General features: G+C 45.7%; 1 protein-coding gene across 5 annotated transcripts in view; it reads left to right on the forward strand.

The window, feature by feature from the left end:
* The first annotated feature begins 398 nt into the window (after nucleotides 1-398).
* adar (adenosine deaminase RNA specific) overlaps nucleotides 399-15,696 on the forward strand; it is a 36,655-nt gene continuing 21,357 nt past the window's right edge. For 2 of the 5 annotated variants that reach the window (XM_084336810.1, XM_084336814.1), the window contains exons 1-6: nucleotides 419-533; nucleotides 4,602-6,372; nucleotides 6,900-7,168; nucleotides 10,036-10,231; nucleotides 11,627-11,808; nucleotides 15,335-15,470. In XM_084336810.1, the coding sequence (XP_084192936.1) occupies nucleotides 4,741-6,372; nucleotides 6,900-7,168; nucleotides 10,036-10,231; nucleotides 11,627-11,808; nucleotides 15,335-15,470 (2,415 nt within the window). In that variant the 5' untranslated portion in view covers nucleotides 419-533; nucleotides 4,602-4,740. Of the gene's footprint in view, nucleotides 534-2,599; nucleotides 2,909-4,601; nucleotides 6,373-6,899; nucleotides 7,169-10,035; nucleotides 10,232-11,626; nucleotides 11,809-15,334; nucleotides 15,471-15,696 lie in introns of those variants that run through there. The other 3 variants (XM_084336813.1, XM_084336812.1, XM_084336811.1) reach the window with 3 other exon arrangements.

Raw genomic sequence — 15,696 nt, forward strand, 5'->3', positions numbered from 1 at the left:
TGCAATCTATTAAATAAAGTTTTCATTCATTCATTCAGAAAGACGTTTGTCTTGTTTACATCAGGGTCCCCCATTTTCAATTCATAGTGAGTGGGTGATGATGATGCTCACTCGCCTAAAATTGTCTTATTGCAACCTGTCACCAAATGTGGCTGTCACCAAACAAAAAGACCACGAATGATTATCCGGGCGAAGGTAATAACCATATCTATGGTTATTACCTTCTTGTTTGGTGACAGCCACATTTGGTGACAGGTTGCAATAAGACAATTTTAGGCGAGTGAGCATCATCATCACCCACTCACTATGAATTACGGCGTTAAGGATGGATCTCAAAAAAGTATTCTAACGACGTGGTAAACACGTGTACACGTCATATATCTGCGCTGCCTGTGGGTCGCGGAGGACGGTCGCGAGTACATGACGTCACTCATTCTAGCCCCCGTTGTTCGTTTGATTGTTTGTATCGCCGCATAAAAAAAAACACATTTTAACCAGAACCGGCGTTTGGAATCAAACATTTGCGATTGAAGGTAATTGAATTGAATTATTAACACTGTCAATTAATTAAGCTGTTTCGTTTGAAGCGAAATAGGGGGCGCAGCTAGCTTAGCTATCATGCGGTTAGCAGCCACTTTTGTGCGGGTTGTGCTCGGACTGCAGGAATGGTGCAGTGCTGCCAGACCCGTGCGGTGATGATGGGGAGCACAGCTAAGCTAACTCGGCTAACTAACTAACACACGCTGCTGCACACTGGCTCGTCTCCTGGCCGGTGGACCTGCGTTATTAATAATGCTTGTTGCACGTAAATAATAAACGTGTTGACGAGCAGGTTCTACTAGCGTGCGAGTTGTTTTCGCTTCTTTCGCGTCAGCAGCAGCAGCGCGGTTCTAAAGTAAAACGTGCTGCTGATGGTCAGGTCAACGGTGGGTTGGCTAACGTTAGCGTACATCTATCTCCCCCTTCTTCTCACTCCCTCCCTCCAGAGAAGATTCTGTTTGTGTGTGTGTGTGTACGAAAAGAAAATATAGCGTTAACTTTGATTAATGTAATTTGAGAACGATGCCATTAAAAGAAGCGAATTGGCCGTATCTCGTTTAGCCATTTGTAACTTATGTGAAAATCCATCAAAGGCGGGAAAGCATTATGAAGCCACCGGGGATCTATTTGGCTGCTAACACTCGAGGATCTGTTTTCATTAACAGGAGTTTATGGTTTGTCTTTGTGGACATCAGCTAAGTTAACATTTCCCATATTTAACTTTCCTGTGTGTCCCTGTTCTTTCCCCCTGGTGATTGATTGTGTGTCCTGATCACGAATCGATGCACGAAAATATGCTGTTATCATTCTCATCTTAGCTACGTTTGGGGGGCACGTTGGATTTGAGCATGGGATATTATAAGTAACCGCGTTCACAATATAGCCTACAATTCTAGTTGTTATATTATATGTCCCCTATAATAATACAGTAATTGCATCTTTCTCTGGTCTCCATCCCCTTAACAATTGTGTCTATTGAGCCGTACTGTATAAATAACTTGAGTGTGCTCAGTGTGGGTCGAATGTTACGTTTGCAGTGACACGGTGCTCTTGGTGGCTTCACGTTTGACAAAAGATGGTCGAAGAGACTTTACCTGGTGAGGGTAACGTTGTTTGGTCTCTTTAACTGGTCCAGTGTGCACTTGTTTGGAGGGGAGAACAAGTAAGGAAAACAACAACAATGCAGACGTGTTTCAGCTCAGTGGTCTTCGTCAGGGCAGCAGGGGTGCTGTAAAGAAATGTTTTTTTTGTGTACTGCTGTATGTGCTTCCGTTTGTAAAACGTACGTAACGTTGACCAAAACGTTTTATCAATTGGAAAAAAAAGGCAGTGATATATTTTTTGGTTTTAAATCTATGGTAAGCTGGTCTCTTTTTGCCCGTTACAGTCATTGCGTTAAATAAGAAATAGATGGTCTTATCAATTACGAATATTTAACAATGCCCTGCTTACAATACAGTGGAGAATTGAAATATACAAATAAAAATAGTCATAGGGAAAGCTATTACCCCTCAAACTTCATAAAGTCTAAATGTTCTTTCTTTATAAATGGTCTTGAACTGAGATATATTAGTTTAGGATCTGTTGGAACTTGAAACATGACCCTGGAAAACAGACTGATCCTCAGAGTTTATGACCGGTTATTATTATGCTTCATAGATAATACATAATTTGTAGATCTGGTGGTATGTCATAAATGTATAGATGTAGCAGTACTGTCTATCTGTACGTCATATATGTTATGATGAATTGAAAATGGGGGACCCTGATGTAAACAAGACGAAAGTCTTTCTCTGGTCTGCATCCCCTTAACAATTTGTGTGTATTGAGCTGTACTACTGTATTGTACCCATTCTGCAATCTGTTAATAAAGTTTTCAATCAATCCCATCTGTCCGCTCTCATGGCAGCGGAGGGTCACGTCACACGATGACACAATAGAAACTTAAACTTTCCGAAGAAAGGAAAACGAAACTGTTCTCCACCACGACTCGCTCCCGTGACGTGTGTTCAGCAGTCTGTCTATATAGCATCGTGTTCCGTTTACACGTTTTTAACAATACGAGACGAGTATAGATACGAAGACGTAACGTTTTGCTTGGTGTATATATTAGAACGAACCTGTTTCATTACAAGAGGAAGACGTAGGACACTACAACAACACGACCGGTTTGCTATTCTAAAAACGTGTAAATTATATTTCCAAAACACCAGCGCAATACAGTGTTGTCTTGTTGACGTTTTTTTTTATTATTCGGAGACACCACCTGCCTAAACAACTGCATTATTCATCTCCTCACGACATCGAAGTGAAGGGAGCAATAACCTCCGCCATCCACCACCACTCTCCGTCATCGCTTTTAAAATAGGTGAGATGCTTTAGTTTTTAGGCCTTTACAGGCCACAGATTAGGACTGTATGTTTGCAACTCATTATTAGTGCTGTTTGTTTGTGCACCGCTAAATCCACAAGCTCTCTCAGTGAGTAATGAGTGGGATTGGTTTGGACACTAAAAACAGGACACTGATATCCAATTCGTACGACTGCAACATATTAGTAGTAGGCTTACACACACTTAACAATACTACTGTCATGTCAGGCATTAGTCTTCACTTGTCAAAAGGGTCATCTCTTACCCACCCATTTGCCCTGGCGTTTTGTATTAGGACACACAAGAAAACCTGGGGTTGTTATTTTGGCTGTCAAGTGTTGCCTTGCATTAGGCCGGGTCAAGGTGACTCAGCCAGGGGGGCTGCGGGCACCGTCCACTCGTATCGTTCTTCTTTATATTAATATGGTGGTGGGCAGAGCACTGTGTGACAGACTGGCCCAGGGGGGCTGAAACCTACCACTGCACGGGGTGTCTGCATCCCATCAGTCTCAGTGGTACAGACATTATTGAGTGAGTGTTGAATGGCTTGTGTTAGGGTGTAATGTTTATGTTGAGACTTGAGAGATATGACCCACTAGGCTTTAATCAATCTTCTTTGTTTCAGAGGAGTGCTTATGGAATTTGGAAATCCGTTACAGTTGATGAATTTACTGCCCCTTCCTGTGTCTGTTTATAAAAAAAAAAAAAAAAATTATAAGTTCAATTGATAATGGGGTTGGGGCGATCAGTCAATAATATTATCATATTGTTTAAATTATGATGTTGTGATCTTGTTGCACACAATTCTGTCATTTGAATGAATGATAACAACCACATATTCCATCACATTTATCTCAAAATGAGAGTAACTGAGAATGTTATTTGAAATGTAGTACTCAGTTTCGGTTTTGATATCACACCTACACATGCAGTTCAATGTAATGAACAGCAATTGGACTTTTGTGTGGATTATTTGTTTAGCTTATAATGCAGATGACTGTGATATCTCTTGCATATATCGATATCTTATATCAATGTCGGATGAAATTTTATTTGATCATCCTGATATGAATTTCTTGCTTATCGCCCAGCCCAAATAGCTAATTAATCATTTGTGGAAAGCAGGAGGGGTAAAAAATAGTATTGTAAAAAGATTCTGTTTTGCTATCTGGTGTATAGTATCCAACTAGCTACTGCATCATTTTCTGTCTCTCAGCAGCAGTCGGTTCCAGGAAGCCCTCGTGTCCTTGATTTGTGTCCTTGGAATATTCCTTTCTATCTGCATCGATGTCTCACTTTCCCCTCTGCTATGGATCCAGATCCAGTGATAATTCGTAATGCCAGAAATAAAACAGAATAGTCACAAGATGGGACTGAATTATTTATCACTAGCCTTTTACCCTGGGATTGAGTTTCAGTTTTGCAAGGGTAGTCAGTATGTCACCCTGTGTGACATAATTGTAGACTGGATATAGCGCACAATGTAGAGATGCAAATGACAGTGCCTAGCTCTGTTAGCCTATCTGATAGAGATTTTCCTCTGCACTCCTCACCCTTTCACCATCCATGCATTTTTATCTTTGTGACCTGCGCACTCTCGCCAGTGTATCTAGTTTATGTTTTTCTTTTATACTCGTTGTAGTTTAGTTGTGTTTGCTTAAGATTTCTAAATTCTGACTTCTGTTCTTCAGGTGCTGTCAGTGTGTAACCCCCGCTTTGCACCAGCAGTTCCTCAACGGTCTGCCTTCTTTGCTGTGCTACAGGAGACGCACCCAGACGTAAGCGGCAGAGCCAGCCCGACCGGCCCCCTTCCAGCCCGACCCCTGCGCTATGAGCAGAGGTAGAGGAGGGCCTCCCAAAGAGCACTACCACAGGCCTCCACCGCCCAACCTACAACCCAAGCAGTATCACTATAGACCCAGCCCTGCCACCTTCCAATCCAGAGCTCCCCCGCAGCACGCCCCACATCCAAACGACTACTCCAGCCCTCCCCACCCTGTAGTGCCCTTCCATTCCCAAGCTCATCCTCTCACCCCCTCGGCCCCACCCGTGCCAGGCCACAGCCTAGTTAGAACCCCTAAGCCCGAGGCCTCAAACGGACCCGGTTGTCAGAACCTCGGCTCCGGTCCACTCTCCTTTCAGCAGCAGCAGGCCCTGTTCTTAAGAGGACAGAGTTGTGAAGCCCCACTGTTCAGAGGCAGCCCCCAAGGATCTGGAGCAGCACCCAACAGGCCCCCCGGCGGACCACAGGAGCAGCAGCCCCTGTCGGGGTATAACAGATACCCCTACCCAAACAGCAGCTCTGGAGGTAGAGGGGGCTGCAACTGGGACCAGAGCCTAGCATTGCCGCCCATCGTAGGGGCCTCTAGAGGCACCACAGGCCCTCAATACTGGAATCAGAACCAGTCACAAGCTCGAAACCACAACCAGTTCTCCAATACACAGTGGTGTGTCCAAGCAGACTGTCTATCTGACAGCGTTCAGAGTTTATCCCTAAACAGAGAGAGGCCCTATAGAGGAGGAGATAACGTGAACAGAGCCTCTGTTTCCAGCGACTCAGGCAGCAGGAACTTCAGTAACGTTCACCTCAGTCTCACATCTGACATCCAGGAACTGGTTTTGAAGGCTTTGAGCCCCAGTGAAAGCATTCCTGCAAAGTTGTTGGTTAAGAAGCTGCGTCTGCCCAAAAAAATTGTCAACAAAGCACTCTACTCTCTCGAACGTTCGCGGAAAGCTTCCAAAGAAGGACAGCTTCCTCCAGGGTGGACTCTGTACAGAGAACCTCTCGGAGACCAGGAAAATCAAAACTCCAAGCCAGGAGTCTCACATTCTCAGAACACAGTTCAGAAACTAAAGGCTGGGTTGGAGCTGAAGGCAGGGACAGAACAAGCCAGACAACCACACGAAGAAGATTCTGAAGTTGAATCCAGTTCTTCCTCTTCTTCCTTAGAATCCTCTGACTCGGACCAAGAAGAGTCTCGATCACCAGCCAAACAACACGAAGCAAATCAACAGCCCATCACTACCAGCCCTACTAGCCAGGAACTCAAACCTCCCACCACCATGACTGAAGGCAAGGACCAGAAGGACGCAGTCCTGCAATACCTCCTGGCGTCAAAAGAGGCCACATCCCTGGTAATAGCCAAGAACCTGGGCCTGAGGAGCGCCAAGCAGGTCAACCCAACCCTCTATGCGCTGGAGAAGCAAGGCGAGGTCACGAAGAACAGCGACGTCACCCCTATCCTCTGGGACCTGTCCGACCACCGCAGAGAGAGGATGGAGCGGAGCCTCAAAGCCGCACAGGGCGCCCCAGTGGAGAGCCTGAAGACGGCGGAGGAGGACGGCGCCGGAGACGGGATGACAGGGTCCGCTGCCTTCCTGCCGGCACCGCCGGCCGCAGGGTTCGAGCCGAGTGCACTCCTCCGGGAGGGTCGGCAGCCACCGCGGGCCCCGGGTGCAATGGTAAGGTGGACTTTTAACCCTTTCACTACCAAATGGTTAACCCTTTCACTGCGACAATACATAATTGTTAACCCTTTCACAGCCACATGCCAAAGGGTTAACCCGGTCCCTTTCACTACCACACTACAGAAGGTTACCCGTCTGTAGTGTGGTAGGGAAAGGTTGACCTTCTGTAGTGTGGCAGTGAAGGGGTTAAACTTCAGGGCAATGTACAGCGGTGGTGTAGTTAGGCAGATGTCCAAGCTAGGACCATGGGAGAGTTCACTGCCCAAGTCTTAAAAATTTCGATTCAAGAGTTTTATTTCTCACATACATAACATACATGAGACATGTAGTGAAATTAAGGTGGCCATGTCCGCCTCAATTGTGAAAAAATACAAATAATAAAATTGAATAATAAAATAAAATAGGCTTGGAGCTCATCACTGATCCTACTCACCCTTCCACCTCTTCTGCCACCACCTGCTCTGCCCCCTTCCTCTCCTCCTCCTCCTCTTTCTTCCCTCCATCCCTCGTCTCACTGTCAGGAGGACGAGACCAACGGAGGGCAATGGGCGACGGATGACATCCCAGAATTCCTCAACGCCATCCGCCGGGAGACCGATACAGATAAAGATGTTACCATGGGAACGATTGCTGTGTCTTTGGCTGCCCCGCCCCCTCAGAACCTGTGGGCCAAGCTCCAGGAGGTGAGGGTGAAGAACCCCGTCAGTGGACTCATGGAGTATGCCCAGTACGTGGGCCACAACTGTGAGTTCCAGCTCCTCGACCAGTCGGGGCCCTCCCATGATCCAAGGTCAGTCACAAGGGTAACTCGCATGCACATTCAGTTGTGAATAATGTTTCTGCACCAAATGCTTGGTGCTATAGATACAAATGTTTATGTAGAGTAATCATTTATAAAAGAAAAAAACATTCACAGAGCTTTTAGAAACATGTGGAATAAAAGTATTGCCCCCCCCCCCGGCCCCCCAGAAATGTATTCATTCACCTCTAGAGCCCTAGCCCTATTTTCTGAAAATCTGCCTAAAAATAAACCTAGTAAATGGAAGATTGCTCCACTTCTACAAGGTCCATTTGCATGTTCTTGGTATCTAGGGACATCTATGGATCTCAGGGAATGTATCCCCAGTGTCAGAAATAGTGTGTCTGTTACTAGGCTTGAGTAAATTCATTGTGATGAACCAAAGGAGAATATCAATTATATTAAAAAAATATATATAATAATAATTTTTCGTCTTCCATGCAAAAAAACAGACATGAAAAACTGCCACTGAGCTTGTTCAGCACCTTCTTGATGTGTACAAATCTAAGCAAATTAATAAAGGGAAGATGATTAAACAGAAGGTTTTGTAGATACAGTACTGAATTCTGCCATCCGGACACATTTTGAAATATGATTATAGAATATAGAATATCAGGCCTATAAATTACCCTATTGTGGCCAAGTCGCACATCTATGGATCTGGCCAAATCTCCTCTTTCCAATGGCAGAGTTCAATCTGGATTTAGTATCCCCAGGCGTGCAGCAAAAACCATGAATGAAATCTGTAAGTACAGTTACTTTTTTATAATGTACATTTCTCTGGCATTTTTCATCAGATGCAACAGTTTTTTGCTAGATGTTTTTTTTCACAGAAAGTTAGCGAGACGAATTACGTTCTGTTTAATGGCAATAATGTTCAGGTTTGTGGGAGATAATCCTGAAAAATAACAGAAATAAAAAAGTTAATCCAGAAGTCGGATGATTGATAGGGGCTGGCATGAGCTGGGTTTAGAAATTCGAAAGCCCTTGGTCTCTTCCTTCAAAAGACTACACTCACTTTTGGCTGCGCCACCTCCCGTCAATATGCGCCGGGTTTCCGACCGAATGCCGTGAGATTTCTATAATCGTATATTTCACTGATAACAGTTAAACTAATTGGTAAACAAACATAATGCTGAAATTATACAATTTGACTGCTGTTTTGACAGGGTTAGGTTCTTTACTCTTGGCTACATTTGGGGGGGGGAAACACAACATTAATTCATACAGGATTTATGGCGTGATGTCATTGTGGGTCCGGTACCGGACCCATTGGGCTTAAGAGGTTAATGAATTGATCATATATATATTTTTTTGGCTTATTGTCCAAAAGGAATGTTGTTGTATACATCAGGGTTAGAAATTAACATTTTTTTTCAAGGGCTTTTTTTGCCCCCCTTAATTGCTTTTCGGGGGCTTTTTTTTGTATTTCGGGGGCACAACATTTTTATAATGAAAATTAACATAAAGATTATAAAACATTCTTGACACTTTTTTTACAGTCTTCGTCCCTATGTTTGATAACGTAATGTTAATGTCTCCATATATAGGGCTCTACGCTAACCTTTTTCCCAAGGAGCACATGTGCTCCTAAATAAAATGTTAATAAATAAAATCTAAATACAAATTTAGGAGCACACAGAAATTTAGGAGCACAGTGACAATTGTTCAAGTAACACACACACACGCACACGATGTGTGACATCATGGCTTGGTTTCATGTTTTGAGGTACCTTCAATTATCTGTAAATAATACATACATACTCTTATCTAAATAGATTAAATATTATTGTCCCTGAGTGAGGGCAAGTTGTGTTGTTGTCTTGATATAATAACCGGTTGCCTCTGGATCAATGAATGTCTAATATTGAATAATATTATTAGATATTTTATTTTTAACATCCCTAATTCCAACAGTCAAGAGGCTTGTTTCAAATTGATGAAAAACCCCACACACGCAACGTTTGTGAGTATAGGCTCTGGCCAGATCGATCAATGAAATACGTTGCGCGCTCAGCGCTGTGGAATGAAGGAAATGCGCATCGGGATCGGATTTGGATGTTATTCTTTTGGAGTTGTGTTACAAATGGAATGGTCTTTCCCCGCCGAACACAAGTTACTTAACGTTACACAGGTCGCGCTATGCAGATGCTTAGCTTGCTAACGTTAAGATAGCAGTGTAATGCTTGATGAGAGCAGAGCGCTCTCTCTGTGTTCGCAGCACCTCTCAAGTGCCTGTAACACGCAGCGGGCCCCGCCTCCCTCCTCCTTGGAACAAACATTCCACCCAAAAACTGAATTTCAGTCCAGTTTCAATCTGAACTATTAACAGCGGAGCTGTTTTGTAATCTTCACAATCACTCGTCTGTCTCGCACACTGCAAGTAAATGATTTTTCCGGTTTGCACACACACATATTATTAGGGGCAATACGAGGGAAATGCTCGCACTGTAGAGCATATATATAATTATATATATAATTAGTAAACTGTCTGGGGCTTTTTTTGCCCCCCTTAACTGATATTCGAGGGCATTTGGTCAATTTTCGAGGGCATTTTGCCCCAAGCCCCCGTTAATTTCGAACCCTGGTATACATATTGCAGGCATGTATCCCCTCCCTACTTCCCATTTCCCTGCGTGGAACGCACCTGATTGGATAAATGACATGCTGGTGCTCATGTGCAACATCTAGAGGCTGAATGTTATCTATATAGCACCTTATCGGGGCAACATAGCTTCTAAACTAGTAGTGCTGTGATCACAGCACAGTAATTACATACCCATCTAGTCGTTAAATTAACGTTGTTTTTTTAAAAGAGGGAACCGGGTCCATCTGTCCACTCTCTCACTCCCCAACAGGTTCCGCATGCAGGTGATGCTGGACGGCAGGTTGTTCCCCGTGGCCGAGGCCTCTAGTAAGAAGGTGGCGAAGAAGGACGCCGCTGCAGCCACCCTGCGCCTCCTCCTGGAGGGGTCAGAGGGAGGTGCGGGTGCAGGGGAGGAGGGAAGCACTGCCAGCACGGACCAAGTCATGGATCATGTTCCTGAGACCACGGTGAGGGCATCGACCCTGTGGCCTCGGCTGTCCTAGACGTAGTAGCATTTTGTAGGCGGATCGCATAGTTAATTAGGTGGCCCACAAAAGAATGCAATTATACAGAAGGACCTCTTTAAATCGAGTGCTTAGTTGAGACTAAAGTGCATTTGTGAATATTATTGCGATGCCAGAAATGTGCTTTTCATTTTCACTAATGACTAATAATTCATTCAGCATGGGGGGGGGGGTTGTGTGTAATTGACTAAGAGCCAATAAAGACAACTAATTGACTAGGAGGAGGCAGACTCCCAATATACTTTTAGAAAGACTTAATACGTCAATTCAAATTCCAGAATCTGATGAATCCTAGTTTAATGTCAAGGTACTCTTGTCAAAACAATAGCAAAACAATAAATAAAACGTCTGTTTCTCAAGTACATTCAAGTACTGTATGTCATAATTACATAAAAAATATTGTGTGTGATTATACTTTCAGAAAAGTGATCACATTTGGGGGGGGAAACTCGTAAGTGGTTTTAATGTTCAATGTGCATTGCTGATATGAAAAATGAATGGGGTATGAGTCCTGGTATTACTCCTTCTGTTCGGTCAGGGCGCCTGTTCAAAAGGGAGGGTATCTGGGGGAGATGGAGTGAACCGTGGCGCGTGATGCTCTGCCAGTGAAAGTCCTAGTTGTTATGGATGGGCAAAACTACTATTCAATACAATAGTCACTGGGAACTATTCGAATACTAATCGAAAATCACCCCCCCTGCTAACATGATTTTGTTTTTGCTCGACAGTGAATGTGACATAATCAAGCGAGCGCGCTGGCTGCTGTCATTGATAACAGCTAGATATTTGCAAGTTATTTCCAGGAATAAAATTAAATAATAAACAAAGTAACTTATGCGTTAATCAGTGGACACTCGGCTTACATTATCTGGTAATGTTATTACATTATACATCCACATTCTTTTTCTCACCGGCTAATGTAACAAAGTTCTTGCATTATCCGTTCCACATATCTATTTTGTTATTACATTTCCCAGTGTTATTACGTACATTTTAAAGTCCTTCTAAAGGAAAGTTATTACATTTCCTGATGTAATTACATTTTAAAGTCCTAAAGGAAAAGTTATTACATTTCCTGGTGTTATTACATCCTTCTAAAGGAAAAGTTATTACATGTCCTGGTGTTATTACATTTTAAAGTCCTTCTAAAGGAAACGTTATTAAATGTCCTGGTGTTATTGCATTCTAAAGTAATTCTAAAGGAAAAAGTTATTACTTTTCCTGGTGTTATTACATTTCCTGGTGTTATTACTCTGAAAGACTTAAGAGACACTATGTTACAATCCCTAAAAGAAAGCAGCCTGTAGTAAATCCTGTTCCTCCTCTGTTCTCTGCCAGGGGTCTGAGGGGGGCATGTTTGTGAGCCCGGAAGGCGTTGGAATGGTGCCTCGTCAGCCCCTGTCCCGCTCCCTGCCTGGTGGGAAGAACCCCGTCTCCGTGCTGATGGAGTACAGCCAGCGCACCGGAAACCCCATCGAGTTCATCAACACCGGCCAGGAGGGCCCTCCGCACGACCCACGGTACCCACGGCCCTACACCGACCTGTCCATTGGACACAGCTGGTGGTCACTTCCCCAAATCCACCAGCCTCTTGGGACCTTTTTTTCCCCTTCTTCTTCTAGCAGAGTTAAATCTTTAGAAGAGAACCTCAAAAGGGCGGTTGGTTACCTGCCAAAGTGGCTGGCAAGAGTAGACAAATTGTACAGCGTGACGGCAGCATGGCAGCGTTTGGCTGGTGTTTCACCAGGTCGTGGGAGCAGCTTTCATCTGTCCATCCATCTCCATACAGTATCTCTCTCCCGAGGGGACGTGGTTGATAAGCTATTTCGGTCCAAGCTGGCCTCAACCCATGAGGCTGCTGACAAAGGCACAATGCCATCTCTGTCCATCCCTCACCCCCCCTCTCTCTCTCTCTCTCTCTCTCTGTCTCTGTCTCTCTCTCCCCCCCCCCCCTCTCTCTCCCCCCCCCCCCACTCTGTCTGCTTGTTTTTTTTATTTTTTATTATTGATCTTTTTTCCCCTCCATTTTCCTCTGATTTTTCTCCCATCCCAATGTTAGTCGTTATGCCAATTCCCAATCCCCTTCCTGGTCGCTGCGCACTTACCCCCCACAGTCTGTCTGGGAGAGTGGAGGCTACATGCTTCCTCCGACACACGTCCAGCCAATCAACCGCTTCTTTTCACCTGGCAGCGCGGATTCTCATTGAGAGGGCGTAGCATGTGGAAGGATCACACTACCCCACTCAAGTCCTATCCGCGCTTAGCAGACGCCCCGACCGAACTGTAGGAGTCTCTGTTTACAACGACCCGGACCCACCCCGCCAGCTTCTCCCACCCTCTAATACTGCCAATTGTATTAGTGTGAACGGCCAGCCAAGCTGGTGACAACCCCGGAGCTGTGAGCTGGATTCGAACAGGCGAATCTAGCCGCTCCGGGGTTTGGTGACGAACGCAATCTCCGTTACGCCACCTGACCGCCCCACTCTGTCTGCTTGTACAATAAGTCTGTTTTACTCTCGTCACTTCCCTTTATCCATCAGTGTTGATTGTTAGTCCCCACGCCCCCCATAGGTGCGAAACATCGTTGTAGAATAATTAATAGATGAGTAATAATAATAATAATACATTTATTTTATAGAGCGCTTCTCGGTAACCAGAAGTCGCCGACGGTAGGCAGAAAGAAAAAACAAAAGAAACATAGAACCACAGGGGAAACGGGGAACAGTATACACAGGAACGTAGAACCACAGGGGAAACAGGGAACAGTATACACAGGAACATAGAACCACAGGGGAAACAGGGAACAGTATACACAGGAACGTAGAACCACAGGGGAAACGGGGAACAGTATACACAGGAACGTAGAACCACAGGGGAAACAGGGAACAGTATACACAGGAACATAGAACCACAGGGGAAACAGGGAACAGTATACACAGGAACGTAGAACCACAGGGGAAACAGGGAACAGTATACACAGGAACGTAGAACCACAGGGGAAACAGGGAACAGTATACACAGGAACATAGAACCACAGGGGAAACAGGGAACAGTATACACAGGAACGTAGAACCACAGGGGAAACAGGGAACAGTATACACAGGAACGTAGAACCACAGGGGAAACAGGGAACAGTATACACAGGAACATAGAACCACAGGGGAAACAGGGAACAGTATACACAGGAACGTAGAACCACAGGGGAAACAGGGAACAGTATACACAGGAACGTAGAACCACAGGGGAAACGGGGAACAGTATACACAGGAACGTAGAACCACAGGGGAAACAGGGAACAGTATACACAGGAACATAGAACCACAGGGGAAACAGGGAACAGTATACACAGGAACGTAGAACCACAGGGGAAACAGGGAACAGTATACACAGGAACGTAGAACCACAGGGGAAACAGGGAACAGTATACACAGGAACGTAGAACCACAGGGGAAACAGGGAACAGTATACACAGGAACATAGAACCACAGGGGAAACAGGGAACAGTATACACAGGAACGTAGAACCACAGGGGAAACAGGGAACAGTATACACAGGAACGTAGAACCACAGGGGAAACAGGGAACAGTATACACAGGAACGTAGAACCACAGGGGAAACAGGGAACAGTATACACAGGAACGTAGAACCACAGGGGAAACAGGGAACAGTATACACAGGAACGTAGAACCACAGGGGAAACAGGGAACAGTATACACAGGAATGTAGAACCACAGGGGAAACAGGGAACAGTATACACAGGAACGTAGAACCACAGGGGAAACAGGGAACAGTATACACAGGAACGTAGAACCACAGGGGAAACAGGGAACAGTATACACAGGAACATAGAACCACAGGGGAAACAGGGAACAGTATACACAGGAACGTAGAACCACAGGGGAAACAGGGAACAGTATACACAGGAACGTAGAACCACAGGGGAAACAGGGAACAGTATACACAGGAACATAGAACCACAGGGGAAACAGGGAACAGTATACACAGGAACATAGAACCACAGGGGAAACAGGGAACAGTATACACAGGAACATAGAACCACAGGGGAAACAGGGAACAGTATACACAGGTTAGAGCCTGTATAATATATGTATATACTGTATGTATTCCAGTCCACTAGCTGTATTATTCAATATATGTGAACAGCCAGTGAGTGTCTTGTCGCGAGAGACGGATGTTGAATCGAACGGGGTACCGCGTCAAACCAACGCATCAAACGGGTCCCGTGGTTTGATTATGTCCTGTTTTTGCGTTTCCCACGGCTCAGAGAGTGGATGTGTATGTTTCCCACGGCTCAGAGAGTGGGTGTGTTTGGGAATCTCCGTTCTGTACATTATTGTATTTCTGTAGAGGTGACACACTGCTGGAACCACGGCCATCATTAGGCGGCATGGTGGTGTAGTGGTTAACACTTTCGCCTCACAGCAAGAAGGTCCTGGTCCAGGGTTCGATTCCCCTGCTTGGGGACCAGGTTTCCGCGTTGCCAGGTACCCAGGTGGGGTATCTCCCAGGCCTTTCTGTGTGGAGTTTGCAGGCCCCCCCCCCTCCCCCCCCCCCCCGATAAGAGAAATCCAATGGAAAAACATGCACAACAGACCGCTGTCGCGTCCCTGACGAAGACGGGCAGGAGCACTTGGATTGGTCCCCGGGCGCGGTACCTCGCCGACGCCGACGCCCCTATCTGCTCCCGGCTGCCTTTGGGGGGGAAGGACGACGGGATGGGTCAAGCGCAGAGACTCAATCGCATCGGCGACCCATAAAACAATGCGTGTGTGTGTGTTCCTGTGTGTGTGTGTGTGTGCCGCCCAACGCAAGTGTGTTGTTGCATGCCGAATAAAGACTTCTAAAAAAGTCCTGCATTATATTATTATCTTAACGGTGCCTCCTGGTGAGGAATCTACTGGTGTTAAGTGAGTTTCCCTCTGATCCCTCAAATAACCTCCCAGCGCGTTTCTAGGAAACTCAAGACTCTCCTCCCCTCTCTCCCTCCCTCCCTCCCTCCCTCCACCACTCCTTCCTCTCCCCCAGGTTCATGTTTCGGGTGAAGGTGGGGGAGGGCCTGTGTGCAGAGGCCTCGGCGCCCAGTAAGAAGGCTGCCCGCCAGCTAGCGGCTGAGGAGGCAGTGAAAGAGTTGATGGCTGATGGCAGACTCCAGCTCAACAAGGTGAGGAGAGCGATTGAGAGAGGGAGGGAGGGAGGGAGAGACACACGGATTAAGCCGAGCCAATGGGATGGAAGGAGAGGAGAGAAGGATGTGGCGCCCGAGGGCAGCCAGAGGATCCTGAGGCTGCATGACTCTACTCTGCTCACTCTCCCCGGGGCCTCTCACCTCCACAGGGTGGCCGACGTGGGTCTTCTCTTAAGTGCCTTAAATTCATATTTACTAATAA

This window comes from Notolepis coatsorum (assembly GCF_963971535.1).
Source record: "Notolepis coatsorum genome assembly, chromosome: 19".
In the NCBI taxonomy this organism is placed as follows: domain Eukaryota; kingdom Metazoa; phylum Chordata; class Actinopteri; order Aulopiformes; family Paralepididae; genus Notolepis; species Notolepis coatsorum.